Below are 17,193 nucleotides of genomic sequence, written 5' to 3' on the forward strand. Positions count from 1 at the left end.
GTCTGTCATGTAGTGTGCAGTATCTTCAGCAATAATTTATCCAAACTCTATTTGATGCATATCTATTTTAATGTGTGTATTACAGATGTGGATGAATGTGGCACAGAGCTTGCTCGCTGTCCATCTAATACTTACTGTTTCAACACAGATGGATCTTATGAGTGCAGAGGTTAGTGAGTATGGAAGACCAACAAAAAATGTAAAAACTTTAGTTAAATTTAGTTTTGTACAAATTGTATGAAAGATACATTCAAAAGTTGAGTGTATCAATGTAAAACTGATCATAAACATGTTAATTCAAGGCCGCAATCACTTGTGTAAAACGTTCTCTCTCTACACACACACACACACACACACACACACACACACATATATATATATATTTATATATATAAATATATATATATGTATGTGTGTGTGTGTGTGTGTGTGTCTCTCTGTCTAGGTTGTGATCAATCTTGTGTGGGCTGCATGGGCAGTGGTCCAGCTAGATGCAAGAAGTGTTCTAGAGGTTATAAGCTTAATGGGGCCAAGTGCCTTGGTAAGCCTTCCAGTATTCAGCTTTTTCCTTTTCTACATGTTCTTCATATCCTGCAAGATTGTTGTTATAGTTATTGTTTGTTTATTGCAGGCCATCAGGGCTCCAAACTGACACAGTGGGTATCAATTTACTGTAAATGGCGGGCACAGTGCAAAGTATTTCAACAAGCAAAGTTTTGTTGCATGAAGTATATCGTAAAAGCACCAATTTCCGGCCTTTTCTTTCAAAAATTCTAAAACAAATATGTTTTTTAATACTTCAAAATAACATTTGATAAATGAACCTTACATTTTGCAGTAGCCACTAGTGTGTAGATTTGAACAAAATCTGGTTTGGTTCTTAACGGGTGCATTTACTGCCTGAAAAATCCTGTCAACTGCCTCCCATGTTAACTGGCTGCGTTGATGACGTTTCACGATTGATGGCATTTCTTCGACAGATGTGGCCACTTGCAGATTTGTCACTTTCTGATATAAACTAGAGACTAACAAATACAAATACGCATGGCATTTTAATGTCAAAATTGTCTGTAGTCGGCTACATGCACTGTGCCATGAATACAGTGGGCAGTGCTCCGACTTAGCCAGCTTCACTCGCGGTCCGCGCGCGGGATCACACGGTATCACGCGACTTTAATTTGTATTTTTCCAGTGACGCTGCAACGACGCTGCAACAACCCAAACAACCGGTAGATGTCTCAAGTGAGCAGGGTGTCTCGTAAAAAGAAATGGAGCCTGGAAAACCCTACACAGACTTCACTACAGACTAGCAGTCTGGTTTAGAAATAATTTAATAGCCAGAAATATGCCTGCCCTGCCCTAATAAAGAAATATTTGGTTAACTGCGAGTGAATCCCGTTTGCAGCCGTAGAAGAAACGTAGGACAGATTAAACATTCTGGTTTTCTCCGAGTGCAACGATGATCGACATCATTTGGACAAAATATAGAGCATATTAACCTCCGTTGCTCAGCCAAATACCTTCCTGTTACGTCCTGTTATCACAGAGTTACAGGCGATAAACGATTTTTGATGGTCACAAGTTTACTTCATTAGCGGTTTATTTTTTTGATTATTAAAGAGTGTTTTTCATTTGACTTCATGCTTATTCAGTAGAGCATTTAGTGCTCTCCCAGACGTTCACATTGCATGTTTGTTTGTAATGGATGCAACCGCGAGATGGGCTACACGTTTGACGGCAATGAGTTGTTAACAGACATGAAGCAAGACATATAGCCCAGCAGCAATCTAGGGACTGTTCATTATTTATTGAAGGGGCCACCGGAGGAATTTTGAGTGCTTCAGTCAAAAGTTCCATGACCCTCCCTTGCCTGCTAGAAATTGTTCAATGACCGTCCGACAGAATTGTTAAAAAAGACATGACCCTCCCCTGCCAATTGTCGTTGTCTTCCGCCCGCGCTGCTTTGCGCCACAGCCACACACTGTGATAACGTTCTTAAATCAATCTTTCCCGTGAGCTTGCATGCTACCAGTCCTTCCTTTTCAAATGTGTTGCACCTGTTTGCACAATTTCACAAATAATCATATGTGATTAATAATATGACAAATAATCCCTGTGCACGGGGACCGAAACAATGCATGCCAACTTTTTCCGTGTTTATCACGTATTTTAACTTTCCCCGCTGTCTTGCCGTTTTAATGTTTCCCCATAGAATATCCCATATTTTAATACTCTCATAACAGCCCTGCCATCGGGCCTGTCTCTGTGTTGCCCTGTTGCTACCCCCTTGCACTTCCAACGAAACAGATGTCTTCAAATCATCGAACTTTAGAGTGATGTTAACCTACAGTGGGTCCCCGTTAAGTTTGGACGGGTTCCTTCATGAATCACGCACCCCATTTTCTCAGCAGAAATGGCACAAACTGCAGTTGACACAAACAACCACAAGGTGTCACTTGGGTGCCACTACTATTTTTGATGCGACTGACTTACTGCTTCCATGACGAAAGGGGGGGCGGGAACTTAAATTGATCACGGTAGTTTAAGCTTACACTTGACAAAAATGCTAATATGAAAATGTAGATGCAATTGTTGTAAAATGGTGCAGCTCCTTTAAGAAAACACCGTGTGCAGGGATGGAGAGAGAGAAAGCGAGAGGATAGGCCTAGTATGTGTGTTAGAACTTAGCGCGTGTGGAAAAGTAATGCTGTTTGAGACTGGAGCGAGTCATATTCAAAATAATGCAAAAAAGCAATTATCCTCATTCATTGCAACCAAAGCATGCCTGCTTGCCGGCGCTCAAACGAAAAATATATCAAAGCACCTTTTGCGTTTGAATGTAGCACGAAAAAATGTTTAAACAGCTGGACAAATGATTTAGCTAATTGATTATAAAACCTGTTCACCAGCAATTGTTGAACATTTACCTGTACAAGTACATTGACAGTAGCCCAGCCTAACAGCATGTTGTAGGCCTACTGTAGAAATTTCACTTAAATTGCAACCCAAGAACATGCCTGCTTGCCAACGTTCCAACGACAAAAAGAAAAAGATAATAAAACAACAAGAGGGTTGAGTCTGAATGACACTGAGTTTTTAGACACTGAGTTTTTGTAGTTAAGAAATATTTTCGTATAAAAAAAAATGGTCATTCTTCAATCTCCTTCACTGACGCCTATGGAAAAGGCTTAACGTCCCAAAACAACAATCAATGATCATCAAATTTCTCTCTCACATTGCTCCTCATAACCATCTATAAAAAAGTGTTTTTCTTTTCTTTTTGAGCACATCCCAATCCCAGGACATAACGCACTGGACCTTATAATAGGCTCGAGATATAATTCCAAAGGGGCAGATAGGGGCCACTGCACTTAAAACTTAAAAGATGAAGCTTTCCGAACTTTGAAATTAAGCGATCAGTGACTGGCATCGGGAGAACGAAGCTTTTCAAGTTGAACAGGCTATTAAAAACTATTTTATGCACCTCCATGTCACAGGAGAGACTGGGCTCTCCCTTCTATGAAAAAGATGTTAGGCTACCTGCAAACTGGCCTGTGATTTCATTGCTGAGTTTGCGGCAAAGCAAGAAAATGTTTTTTTTCCTGAGTCAGGATATGGCGAGTCAGTGTCATTTATTTGTCCAATGTTAGCCTATAGATACAGACCAGTACATCTTATCAATAGTTTGAATGTTGTGTGTGTTTCTGCTCATTGACAAATACCGTTCAGCACAATGATTCATGCCCAATTAATTCCCCCTGTTAAAGTGTTCGCCTTTGTTACACTATTTGGTTTCGTGATGTAGCCTATGATAAACACCATATGGCCAAATATGTGACTCAGCTAATGTTATAGGCTATACAATTGAATTTCCCCTCTTAAAGGCAAGCTGGTGTAGCTTATTAGACTAGGCTGCTATTAAAATACACCGACGGTAGCCTTGGCTATGTGTAAAGTAAGCTATCGCATGATTTCATGCACGTAAGTGAAAAGGGCTTTGCATCTGTCAAGTTCGCACAGGGCCTCGCATCCCCTCGCGGCCCTGCAGCTCCTCCTAAGACAGCGAGGAAAAAGTTAAAATACGCGATAAACCCGGGAAAAGTTGACAGGTTTATTTCGGTCCTGGTGATTATTTGTGAAATTGTGCAAACGACAGCCTTTTCAAGGCATTTCAAGGAAGGAGTCGTAGCATGCAAGCTCCCAAATTGACCCAGTAGCCTAAGGCATCAATAAATTGTTGGGACTGGGGAGGGTCATGTGTTTTTTCTCAATCACTTTGGAGGGTCATAGAAAAAATTCTTGCTGGCGAGGGAGGGTCACATCTTTTTTGACTAACGCTCCCAAAACTCCTCCGGTAGCCCCTTAATTAAATAAATAATGAACAGTCCCTAATTGATTAATAGCCTAGGCCTACACCAGCAATTGTTGAACATTGACCTGTACAGGACATTGACAGTAGCCCAGCCTAACAAGCAAATGTTGCAAAATACATCAAAAGACGCAATTAATCAGAAATAAATAATGTAATCTGCATCCTTTATTTAACAAACTGCAAGCAACAAGAGCATTGAGTTCGCTGGAAGGCCAAACCCAAGAGCAAAGCCTATCTGTTAAGGCAGTCGATAGGCTATATAACGAGCTGTGTGCCTGGAAAGACGATAGATGACGGCTCTGGTCATCCCATACCCTTCCCCCACTTCCTGTAGCCTACCATTATGAAGGCCTGTAGCCTAAAACGACTCGTTGCCGTTTTGTGACATTAAGCTTTTTCACGTTAAGTCCCCCTCCCCATCCCCTTCTTTCACAAGCAGTGGGGGCCTTGCGGGGCACAAAGTAACACTTTTGGTAGACAAAGGAGGGTTCTCCAGCTTCTGTCGTTTGGCCACAATCCGTTGCAACCAGGCCAGGACAGATATTTTAGAGAGGAGAGATGCGGTGCAGCTCAGATGTCTTCTTAATTTTCTTTATTCTTCAGTAAAAGGTGCAGAACATTATTAAACTTTGACTAACATTTCGATGTGTCGATGTTTTGACTAACGAACATCGAAACGTTAGTCAAAGTTTAATAATGTTCTGCACCTTTACTAAAAGAATAAAGAAAATTAAGAAGACATCTGAGCTGCACCATCTCTCTTCTCTCTAACACTTTTTGGCTTTGGCTAAATATTTCTAAAATCATTTGAGTTTCACTAGTCACATGTTTTAACAAGCAACACTTGTTATTGAACTAATAACAGACGTGTGTCGAAAATTGACTTTATTTCCATACGGAGAAATAACATATGCAGAGTCTAACCAAGGTCAATCTTGCCAAAAAAGCCCTCAAACCTGAAAACACATGAGGCAAAAGTGCAAAACATCACAAAACTAACACGCGCATATTTTTGTATTGCGACCATTGTAGCCTACAGTTGTAACAGCGCGTAACAGTCGTTTTACTCCCCGGATGCGCTCATTATAAAGAACGTTTAACGTGTCCCAAAAACAGCTATCAATTAATCACCAAACGTCTTATAAACAAGTATTGCCAGGAGCAACACCTTGCAAAAAATGATAACAATAGGCCTAGGCCTTTATATGGCTCTGCTCCTGCCTAGATTTGAACTCAGAACTGCCTGAAAGTTGCAGACCTGTTCTGGAAATACGTGCATTAACCCAGTGTTTCTCAAAGTGTGGTCCGGGGACCACTGGTGGTCCGCAAGCTATCCCAAGTGTTCCGCGAGCAGACGTGGTAAAATATGATATAGGCTAGATGAGTTGTTTGCAATATTGAACCAACTTGTATGTAAATCCAAACAGTTCTGCAACACTGTCTATGTAAGATATGCCAGTTTAAATCATATGAATCCTCTGACACAATAAGCAAAGTGAAAATACAATAAGCAAGGTGGTTCAGTGAGTAGGCCTATTGTGCTGATATACTGTTGAAGTAGGTCTAATCTATTTTTTTTTAGCTAGGTGGTCCATGCATTTTTTATTGGTTAAGTGGTCCTCCATCTGAAAAAGTTTGAGAAACACTGCATTAACCCACTCGACCGTCAGACAACGCTATCTGCTTCGAGTAGGCCTATTGGGTAGGACTGTAGCCTACACTGGTTGCTATGGCACAGTCTTGAGTGACCGAATTCGTTTTTCTTTGTCATATGAATGCTGTCATTTTGTTAACATTACTGTTAAGGAGATGCTGTAGGCAAAGTCTATATTTCAACCTCGTTAGTGTAGTAAAAAAAATCAGAACTATTCACAAGGTTTCTGGGCAGCATATTTATGTTCTGTTAGCAAGCGAACTTCTCATGACTACCGACAAAGTAGCCTACTGCCAGCTGACGAAGCTCTCATTTTAAAACATTACTGAGAGACAGACACTGTACAATCAAGAAATCTTGCCACTAAATCCAAAACTATGTTTAACATTATGTACAAGCCTTAGGCTACAGTGGACTAGCATGTTGCAGGGGCTGCTAAAAACACAGAGAAACGCACTGAAAACTCGGCCAATCACAGCCCTTGCTGTCGAATGCGCCGTCTGGTTTGACCGTGGAACTCCACAGCGGACTATGCTGCCCCCAAGCGGCTGCAGTTGTACTTACATTTCACCATTCACCATGATCGTGAATGAAGTGTCAATTTTTAACTGGGACCCACTGTATTTAAGTTTAACGCCGTGATTGTCGTGAGAGCACGATTCATTGGCGCTTGCATGTTCGGCCTTATACATGCGCACCTGCCTACCATCAGGCTACTCAGCTACTAGAGAAAGAATTTCCCCTGTTTGTATGTTCACTCCAAGTTGGCCTACCATAACTTACCAACTCTGCACTGTAGACCCTAACTCGCTATTTATATTTTTCTGTGAAATAACCAAATATATTTGTTCACCTTTATGAAGCAGAATTACGCACTAGGCTACTTGGAACATAACACATTTGACAAAGGACAGATGAATGTTGCTAGTGACAAAATATTAACTTTCAGTGTTTTACGATGTCTTTGTCATGGGGAAGTTTTTTTCCCGATGCATTTATTCTAGGCTACTGTCAGTGACTGCCGTGAGAGAACCGGGTTTTGTGTTTCGTTCATGTCAGTGACTGACGTGAGAGAAGCGGGGTCTGTGTTGTGTTGCGTTGCGTTAATTTATTTTCATTGGGCATGCTGTGCCGTGCTGTCCACAGCTCTTCAGTTCTGACAAAGCCAAAATTACTCCTTTTGAAACAATGAGTGCAGGAAGCGCGTTTGTATGGTTATATTGCTTGACGGGGGGGATCCCAAGCAGCTTTCAGCCATAAGGCTACTTTGAGAACATTTCCTAATTCACCCGACACTAATATTCAAAATGTTGAAAAACTATTTCGGCATAGCCTATAAAGCAATTAAATGGAATGTTAGTTGTAAACAAACGAGCTACTTGGTGAGGCTTGGCCTCACAGATGCGCTCGTGCCTTATGGTGGCCTTACATTGTACGATTTTGGTCTGTTTTCACAGTCGGCGACTAAATTTCCAAAGTCGGACAGAAATCATGGGTTGTACTAGAATCGCGGCGCGCTCCCGTCAACTAGATCGTTTGTGTTAGTTGCCAATCTTAGCGGTTTTAAGTCAGTCGGAGTCAGTCCTTTTCTAGTTAAAACTATAAAAACCAATAGTGACCTCTCTCCAACACCAAACAGGAAGGGGCAAAGTAGGCAGCAGTAGCCTATATGATTATTTGTTATTCTTATAATATTTGTAATTTCTTATACATATTTAGTCGGCTCTTCCACGTGACAGAACAACTCTATATCGGTTAGGGATGTCACGCATGAAACAATGCTGCAGAAACACGAAAATACGACTTTGAGTTTAGTAGGCTATCATTTCAGTTCCTGTTTATCTATTGCACGATGGGTAATAATTTAAAGGAATCTAGTTGCAGTCTTGTAAATAGTGACCCTGCAAGATCCCTAGTCATTGCAAAATCATAGTCTATGACTTAGATGTGAGAGGGTCTGAGACTGTAGTCTTTTCAAATCTTTCCAAAGTCTGTCAGTATAAGGAGGGCTTTAGATGGCAAGAAAAATCTTCACGATATAGGCCTATTAACTGACCACCCGATTCACGTTGGCTGGGGGGCAGGGGGGCCATCAGACATTTGTGCCCAGTTAATCTGGCCCTGCCCCCAACAAATCACACCTTCCCACCTCTGTGACAGCTTAAAAGAAGTCGAGAGGACTCCTAACTCACAGACCTATTCACAAACCTGCGGCATTTTGCTGTGTTTTGAAATCCTATGCAGCTACAGGAGCTTCCAATCATGAGGAAGCAATTTTGCATTGTAGGCATAACTAACATGCAATAACGCCACCAACAACAACCAAAACTAGGCTAATCATTGTCAACATGTAAATTAAATGTAACATTATTGTGAATCAAATTAAAATGTTCTCTTTTGCAAACGTAGGCATAGTAACAGAATAATTTAATAATGTTACAAAGATACTACATCAATCCGTATGTTTCATTAGGCTACTAGGCTATTTGTTTTGCCTTACTCTTGATTCATTTAGGTTAGGCCTTTTTATTCAGGGGCCGTATTCACAAAGAATTTTAAGGCTAAAAGTAGCTCCTAACTGGCGAATTTAGGAGCAACTCTTAAAAATAATGGGCGTGTCACTCCTAACTTTAGGACTCCTAATTTTTTTCATAAAAAGTAATTCACGAAGCATTTTAGACCTAAAAGTAGCACCTAAGTCTGGGACAGCTTAAAAGAAGTCGAGAGGACTCCTAACTCACTAAGACCTATTCATAAACAGCTTTTGTGGCATTTTACGTTCGCGATGTTTTGAAATCGTAGCCTATCGCGGCAACAGGTGCTTCCAATCGCGAGGGAACAATTTTGCATTCATAAAAGGGATGCAATAACGCCACCAACAACAACCAAAACTACTCATTGTTAACATGTAAATTAAATGTAACGTTTAATTGTGAATCAAATTAAAATGTTCTCTTTGCAAACGTAGCCTAGGCATATGGTGACAGATTAATTTAATAATGTTGCAAAGGTACTGCATCAATCCATAGGCCTATGTTTCATTAGACTACTAGGCTATTTGTTTTGCCTTACTCTTTATTCATTTAGGCTAGGCCTTTTTATTCAGTTATTAATCATCTTCCGTCCTTCGCACTACTTGTGTAGCGCATGCATTCTCCGACCTGTCATCTGTCACTCATCATTGTAAGGCAGGTGTTTGTAATCATTCCCACGTTACAATCGTCAGCCAATCAAGGTGGCCACTTCAGTCAAGCTTGTGCATGAGTAATGACGTCATCCATAGCAACGAAGACTCACTCCTACTTTAGGAGTTGTCATTTTTCTTTACCAAGAGTAGGTCTGAAAGGCTTTGTGAATAACTTTTAAGAGAAAACTCCAAGCTAAAATCTTAAGAACATGCAGTGTGCGTAGGGCACCAAAAACATCTTGCTCGTAAAAAAGCATCATACCGCACATTGTGGCGGGTCTGTTATTTAACCTACTTACTGTAGGCTGCGCAAACCACAGGCCTTTATTTTGGGCAAGCCTGCATTCGAGGCCTTCTGATGAAGAATGTTATATAAAGCCTGCGCTAACAGTGATCCTCCTGCCCCTGATACCACAGCTGTGGATAGTGTGGAATGTATAGTGTGGAATAACACAATCCAATGTGTGTCTCAATTGTCCCCCGCTGACCACCTCACACATTTCTCTAGATTTTGCAACAAACTTACATGACACAATGCCATAAAATAGGCCAGTTTTAGGACACAGAATAATGTTTGTAATGACACCAGTTAGGCCTACGTTTAACAGTAACAAGTGTAATGAGCTATTCATTGTCGAAGGTGCATGGTGAAGTGAAATTCTTACTTTGGAAAACAAACATTTGCCGATATCATCAGAATATTGCAACAGACTCTGTGTGTTCTGGACTGCAGGTAACTTGTTAAGCCACTGGTTCTCAAACTTTTATTTCATTCCCCACTTTGATCAAGGGGCATGACTGATGATAGTGGAGATAAAGTGTTATCCCGAGGCCTTTGCAAGTCAGCATCTCCGATGGTAGTCTACCCTATTAAAAATATAAGTTTTCGATGTCCCAAAAGGAGAGCCATACAGTGGGTCCCAGTTAAGAATTGACACTTCATTCACCATCAAGGTGATTCACGCAGCTGGGTGAAATGTGAGTACAACTGCAGCCGCTTGGGGGCAGCATAGTCCGCTGTGGCGTTCCACGGTCGAACCGGACGGAGCATTCGACAGCAAGGGCTGTAATTGGCCGAGTTTTCATTGCGTTTCTCTGTGTTTTTAGCAGCCCCTGCAACATGCTAGTCCACTGTAGCCTATAAGCTTCGTACATAATGTTAAACATAGTTTTGGATTCAGTGGCAAGATGTCTTGATTGTATAGTGTCAGTAATGTTTTAAAATGAGCGCTTCGTCAGCTGGCAGTAGGCTACTTTGTCGGCAGTCATGAGAAGTTCGCTTGCTAACAGAACATAAATATGCTGCCCAGAAACCTCGTGAATAGTTCTGATTTGTTTTACTACACAAACGATGTTAAATATAGTCTTTGCCTACAGCATCTCCTTAACAGTAATGTTAACAAAATGACAGCATTCATATGACAAAGGAAAACGCATTCGGTCACTCCAGACTGTGCCACAGCAACCAGTGTAGGCTACAGTCCTACCCAATAGGCCTACTCGAAGCAGATAGCGTTGTCTGACGGTCGAGTGGATTAATGCGCGTATTTCCAGAACAGTTCTGCAACTTTCAGGCAGTTTTGAGTTCGAATCTAGGCAGGAGCAGAGACATATAAAGGCCTGGGCCTATTGTTATAATTTTTTGCAAGGTGTTGCTCCTGGCAATACTTTTTTATAAGACGTTTGGTGATTAGTTGATAGCTGTTTTTGGGACACGTTAAACGTTCTTTATAATGAGCGCATACGGGGAGTAAAACGACTATTACGCGCTGTTACAACTGTAGGCTACAATGATTGCAATACAAAAATATGTGCGTGTTAGTTTTGTGATGTTTTGCACTTTTGCCTCGTGTTTTCAGGTTTGAGTTTTTTTTTGGCAAGATTGACCTTGGTTAGACTCTGCATATGTTATTTCTCCGTATGGAAAATAAAGTAAATTTTCGACACACGTCTGTTATTAGTTCAATAACAAGTGTTCCTTGTTACAACATGTGACTAGTGAAACTCAAATGATTTTAGAAATATTTAGCCAAAGCCAAAAAGTGTTAGAGAGAAGGAGAGACGCCGGTGCAGCTCAGATGTCTTCTTAATTTTCTTTATTCTTTAGTAAAAGGTGCAGAACATTATTAAACTTTGACTAATGTTTCGATGTTCGTTAGTCAAAAACATCGACACATCGAAACGTTCGTCAAAGTTTAATTTTTATGGTAGTATGAAGTACTTTTTGTATAGGCTACTATCTTAATCTTGGAATATGGGGAGGGAAGTGGCGCGTCTACAGAAGTCAGCCAAATATGAATGTAATTCTGCGGCATAAAGCAGATGTATTTGTTTATTGTAAAGAAAAAGAAAAATGACATGTCAAGCAGTCAATTGACTACATTGCAGTCAAGAAGTAGGGCAAATTAACGTGGGTCATAGTTGTCTAGCCTGTTAAAAATGTCGCTAGATATTAAATCGCCAACAACATTGTTTTGCAGAAGCTACAGATTAATTCTGAATTCTGAGAATTCTCTACTGTCTCTTATCACACAAGACACTGTTTTGATTTGCATAGTTGCGTTACCCCCAACACTGACAATAACGTAGACAGCAAATTAAGATATTTTTTCGTTTTATGGAGCGGCACCGTAGGCTATCAAAAGCAGATTTCGATTTTCGCTACCACCGTGTAGTCAAGCCTTAAGCCATACCCAAGTAGCCTTAATCGAGGTAATGTTTAATTATGCATGATTTATTTTGTTATTGAATTCGTAGGCTGGGATTCCTCTCGGTAACAATTATGTTTAAAGGTAGCCTCCTGCTTTTTCAGAAGGGGCGGCAGTCAGGCTACTGACAGAGCGATGTACAGTGGCAGAGCGACGCACAGTGGCTGAAAGTGGTACTAAAGCTTCACGCAGCTTCACGCCTCGTAATGCGCGACTGAAGTGGCCATTTGAAAGCGATGCCCACTGTATGTCACAAAAAAAATAAATACCTAAATTGCGTAATATTAACTCCACGTGGGTATCGAACCGCTACCAAATTAAACTGTTTGCATAGGGCTGGGCGATATGGCTGAAAACTGTATCACGATATAAGTGTTTTATATCAGATATTGATCATTATTGATTTTTTTTAAACCTATTTCACAGAAGGAAAAAAAGTTCAATTTAAACACTTTTATTTTAAACTTATTTTATTTTAAACTTCATAAAGTTATTTTAACCTTCCTCTGATTTTAATCACCTCAGTTATCACTTAAAGCAAACAGGGAAAAGAAATGTCAACACAATCATGAAAAACACTCAAATAAATAAATGTGCACATAAGTCTGAATGAAAAGCAGCACTGGTTGAAGCCTGGAAATATTGTAAACAAAGTAGCTTAATTGGTTAGTTTATCATAGTCTACTGGTTGGACTATTCAGTTTCCCCACGTGTGTTTAAGTTTCAGATGAATAATTGTTCTCCTTGGGACAGGCCCTTTGAGTCTTTTCCATTTAGCCTACTTCGGGATTGAGATAATAAGAACTTAGCAGTGAACTTGAATGCAACAGTTTTGAACAAATTTGTGCAGTGTGCTAATGATGCTAACCGGATTTAATAGCAATTTAGCCAGTCGTCTTGCACGATTGTGAATGTTTGGATTAAATGTGCATGCATGCTGAGGAGGGATGCACCGCCTGTTGAGAGGGAGAGAGAGCGAGAGTGCACAGGGCAAGTACTCAATGAGAGTTAAGGTAGGCCTACTTCTATCGCCTACTCTGGTAGAGTTGAACATACTACCTACAATGCAAGATATAGCCTATTTATGGACAAAGTAAGGCGGGAGGTGTGTGTTGCTTTTAATTATTGAATGTTTTATCGAACATATTTTTTATTGATATCGATTATCGATGTCTATCGTGATTAGGGCTGTCACTTTTGTGAAAAAATCCGGTTTGATTTTTGAAACATAAGTGTTCATTGAATCGATTGTAAAATCGATTTTCTATGTCTAAAGACGTTTCCATTTTCAACTGCAAATATAGGCCATTCCACAGACAACTAATAGGCATTAGGACGAACGTAAAGAGGGCGCTTGAAGACGCACAAGTCACACAGGAGCCACACGGGAGTGGGACATGGGACATTCTCGAAAAACAATAAGCAGAGTGGACTGCCATAACATCAGTGAAAAACATTACTGCAGACTTCAACGTGGCTGTTTTAACGATTAAAACTGTCAAACAAATTTCGCCTATGTAGGAACTCATGACTGCACAGTTTGCATACCACTTTGTCCTTCTCCATAGTTTGATCTACCCAAAACCTCAAGTTATTAGGGCTTATCACGTTGTCCTTCATTTTTTGGCAAAAGACCAGCAGCAGAGCAGCCGATTGAAACAGTTGTTTCCGGTGCATAAAATTGGTGTGAACTTTCTTTTTAGCTTTCGCAATGCCTACTGCACTTTCAGAATTCTTTATTTTCTTTTTCTGCTTGTTTGTGGGTTTTGTTACATCTATCTTTTTTATTTGTTCAATTAGTTTAAAATGAAGTGTACATATTAAGGTTAAAATCGATTCCCTATTTTAGTTTTCAAAACTTGTTGGTTGGTCCAATCGATTGTGCAATCGATTTTCGAACGCTAATCGTGATATATATCGCTATCGTTTTATCGCCCAGCCCTATGCTTGCATGATAACCAGTCATCACTTGCACCACGAACCTGCTGCTGGCGTGCGGTGAAATTTATTTAACTTATACTATTAAAAGAAGTCAGCTAATATATGTTATTATGATTGTAGCAAGTTAACACGGCCAATTATGGTATCTGGCTACCTTGTTATCTTGCTACAGTCGCCCAAGCCATTTAGTAGGCCTTGATAGCATATTTCTTACTACCATGTTTCTCTGGAGACTCAGTCAGGACGATGGAAAATCAGGATACAGGCTTTTATTCTTTTCAATGAGGGGCCAGTGCCCCTCAAGGGAGACAAACATGTTTGTGTCAGCCCATGGGTAACCCCATGGGTTTCACCAGTATTCTCTGACTATACAAAACAAGTCTCTTACGCTTAAGTAAGTTATACTTAATACTGTTTTTACACGTTAAACGTTGACGTTTCACACCTAGTGATAAGCAAAAGGTCCCGAGCCAGGCTCTCAGTGAATTCTGATAAGATACAGGACACTGCATACAGACAAAGATACACACATGAGATCCACCTGGGTAAATGACCATATAAAGCTGATTTACAATACTTTCAAATCCCCCTTTTCAGGTCATAGGGTGTGGAAGGTTACAGATCATGGGAGAATAACAGAATAACAGACACACACACACACACACACACACACACACAGTTCATGTTGTCATGTTGCCACATGTGCATGTGAACCACCAATGTTTGCGCGCACATGCATGTACGCGCACACAGAAACACTCACACCCACAAACAGACACACACACACACACACACAGTTCATGTTGTCAGTTCATGTTGTCATGTTGCCACTTGTGCATGTGAACCACAAGTGTTTGCACACATTCACGCACATACATACGATGATGATCTATGCACAAACGCATTTGATAGACATCCCAATAAATAGCCTGGCTAGCGCCACCACTTCTCAATGAGACGTGGTCTGGGAACCAAACGTTAATTTTCTCGTATTTGAAAAAAATGCCCAGATCCGTTTATTGGGTGCCACGGATGTCTATCAAATGTGTTTGTGCATAGCTCATCATCGTCTTGCTTTCCCCCTTGTTCTGTGATCGTTCCCTATCTCAGGCGAAAATTTGCTCCATGGTCTCCAGGCTGCCTTAGCAGCGTGAATCAAATCGCGCGCAAGGCAGCATGGGAACACCCAGGCTAAGATCCACCTGGGTAAATGACCATATAATACTTTCAGCCTCAACGTATCTTTAAGTATCTTTAAGGGCCTTGATTTCCTTTCTCTGAAACCTATTGAGTTTCCTTTTCTGAATGCTTTGGATCATTGTCCTGCGCTGGAAGGTCTCGCCATGTCTCATCTTCATCATCCTGGTGGATGGCAAGATTATCCCAGAACAAAATGACTCCATTCATCATTCCTTCAACTGAAAAACAGCCCCACACCATGACGCCTCCACCTCCAAACTAGTCTGGCCCCAGACCAAGCTCAATCTTTTAAGATTGAACATTAGTCTGGGGAGTCCGCTATGTATTTTCTACTGCACAAGAGGCATGATTAACAGGCATAGTTCAAATGACTCTGTACGCAACACCAATCTGACCAACAAACCAGGTGACGTTTGCAGAGCGACGCGAAAACTCCCGGCTCTCCCGCTATCGTCATCGTTTTAAACCTGCCAATAGCGCGCCAGGTGGATAAGCCAGCTTGAGATTGGTCCCAGCAAAATGTGGAGGCAACAGAAAAAGATGCACAGATGACCAGCCTAAGCGAAAAAGAAACCGCCGTCAGATCAGGCTGAGTTCACCCAGCCTACCTTCAAACCTCACTGTTGATATGGTATTTCTCCTCCAAATATGGTGTTTAGTATTACATCCAAAAAGTTTAAAGCAACACTAAAGAGTTTTCTGTACCTTCAAATAATGTTTCCAAAATCGTTTCAGTGGTTCGTCAACTTGTAACAGGGTGAACGGCACTTCTGCATTCGCTTCGCGGCCCTCTATCAGCTATAACCGCACTGTGTAAGTTTGCCAGATTGGGTAGCGGATCTGTAGTTCAATGGAATGAGACGTTTGACTTGCTTCTGATGTCACAATACATCATACCTTCATAAAATCATGCAACATACTCTACCGTGTGTGGACATCGTTATTTGCAAAGCCAGTGCTGGATAAACAAATAGTGTGCATGCGACAGAGAAAAAGTGTTTTAGTGTTGCTTTAATGTTGCTCTCTGACCAGAATCCATTCTCTTAATATTTCATAGGCTTGTCCAAATGTTGTGTAGCACATTTTTGACGAGCTTCGACATATTTCAGTAATAAAGTCATGCGGAATGAGTTTGCATAGAGGCCATGGCGGTGGAGTGCATTACCTATGATTTTCTCATGGGGGGTGGGGGGGTGTGCAGTTTGGAGTCCTTTGGTTATGCATCAAACACAAGATCACAAGTCTTTGTGATGCATTTGGATCATTGAAATGGTCAAGATATCACTGAAAATGCTGAAATGTTCAATATTTGTAATGTTTGCTATGTATTTCATACCTTTATATAGTAAGTACACGTTTTGTCTTGCTCCAACTCTTAGATGTTGATGAGTGCAATGAGCGTGCCATTGCATGCCCAGGTCTTAATGAGGCCTGCATAAATGAGGAGGGTTCATTCCGCTGTGAGTGTGCTGAAGGATTCATTCGAAGAGACAGTATATGTGTGGAAAACATACTACCCAGTGAGTATACAAACAGGATGTATGTGAGCATTTTAGGATTAAGTGAAGGTAATTTTAACGTAATTTCATTGGCCATTTGTTGAAATTCCTTCATTTAATTGATTTATTTTTGTTGGCTATCTTGACGTATGAGCAATTCGAACATACAATATGAGCATAGCAATTGCAACAAATTGAAATGTGTAGTGTGAATTACTGTACACATAAACATCTGAAGTAAAACACACATTTGAGTGGCTTTAAAGGAGCCACTCCTTTAAGGTATACAACTTAATTATTGAGAAATAGCTGATGACATTTAAACATATATTGAATGACCGCTGTGATGACACATTCTCTGTCTTCCTTTTTCTGTCTAGCTGGGCCAGAGAAGGGATTATTTGATGACATGACAGATGACGAAGTCTTGGTCTTGCAGCAGATGTTCTTTGGTGTGGTCATCTGTGCCCTTGCCACATTGGCAGCAAAGGGTGACATGGTCTTCACTGCTATTTTCATTGGTGGTGTCGCAGCCATGGCTGGTTATTGGATATCAGAAAAGGGGGATCGCATGTTGGATGGGATACTTAAAGGACGTTCGCCCGGTAATTAAAAAAATACCATGAAAGAAA

At 40.7% G+C, this 17,193-nt stretch overlaps 1 protein-coding gene across 2 annotated transcripts in view; it reads left to right on the forward strand.

Moving 5' to 3' along the window:
* The window catches only part of LOC125292787 (protein disulfide isomerase Creld1), a 64,295-nt gene extending 47,102 nt beyond the window's left edge, over nt 1–17,193 (forward strand). For both annotated transcript variants that reach the window (XM_048240211.1, XM_048240212.1), the window contains exons 8-11: nt 86–169; nt 446–541; nt 16,442–16,582; nt 16,942–17,193. In XM_048240211.1, coding sequence (XP_048096168.1) covers nt 86–169; nt 446–541; nt 16,442–16,582; nt 16,942–17,174 — 554 coding nt within the window. In that variant the 3' untranslated portion in view covers nt 17,175–17,193. The remainder of the gene's footprint in view (nt 1–85; nt 170–445; nt 542–16,441; nt 16,583–16,941) is intronic.

Source organism: Alosa alosa, chromosome 4, assembly GCF_017589495.1.
Source record: "Alosa alosa isolate M-15738 ecotype Scorff River chromosome 4, AALO_Geno_1.1, whole genome shotgun sequence".
In the NCBI taxonomy this organism is placed as follows: domain Eukaryota; kingdom Metazoa; phylum Chordata; class Actinopteri; order Clupeiformes; family Clupeidae; genus Alosa; species Alosa alosa.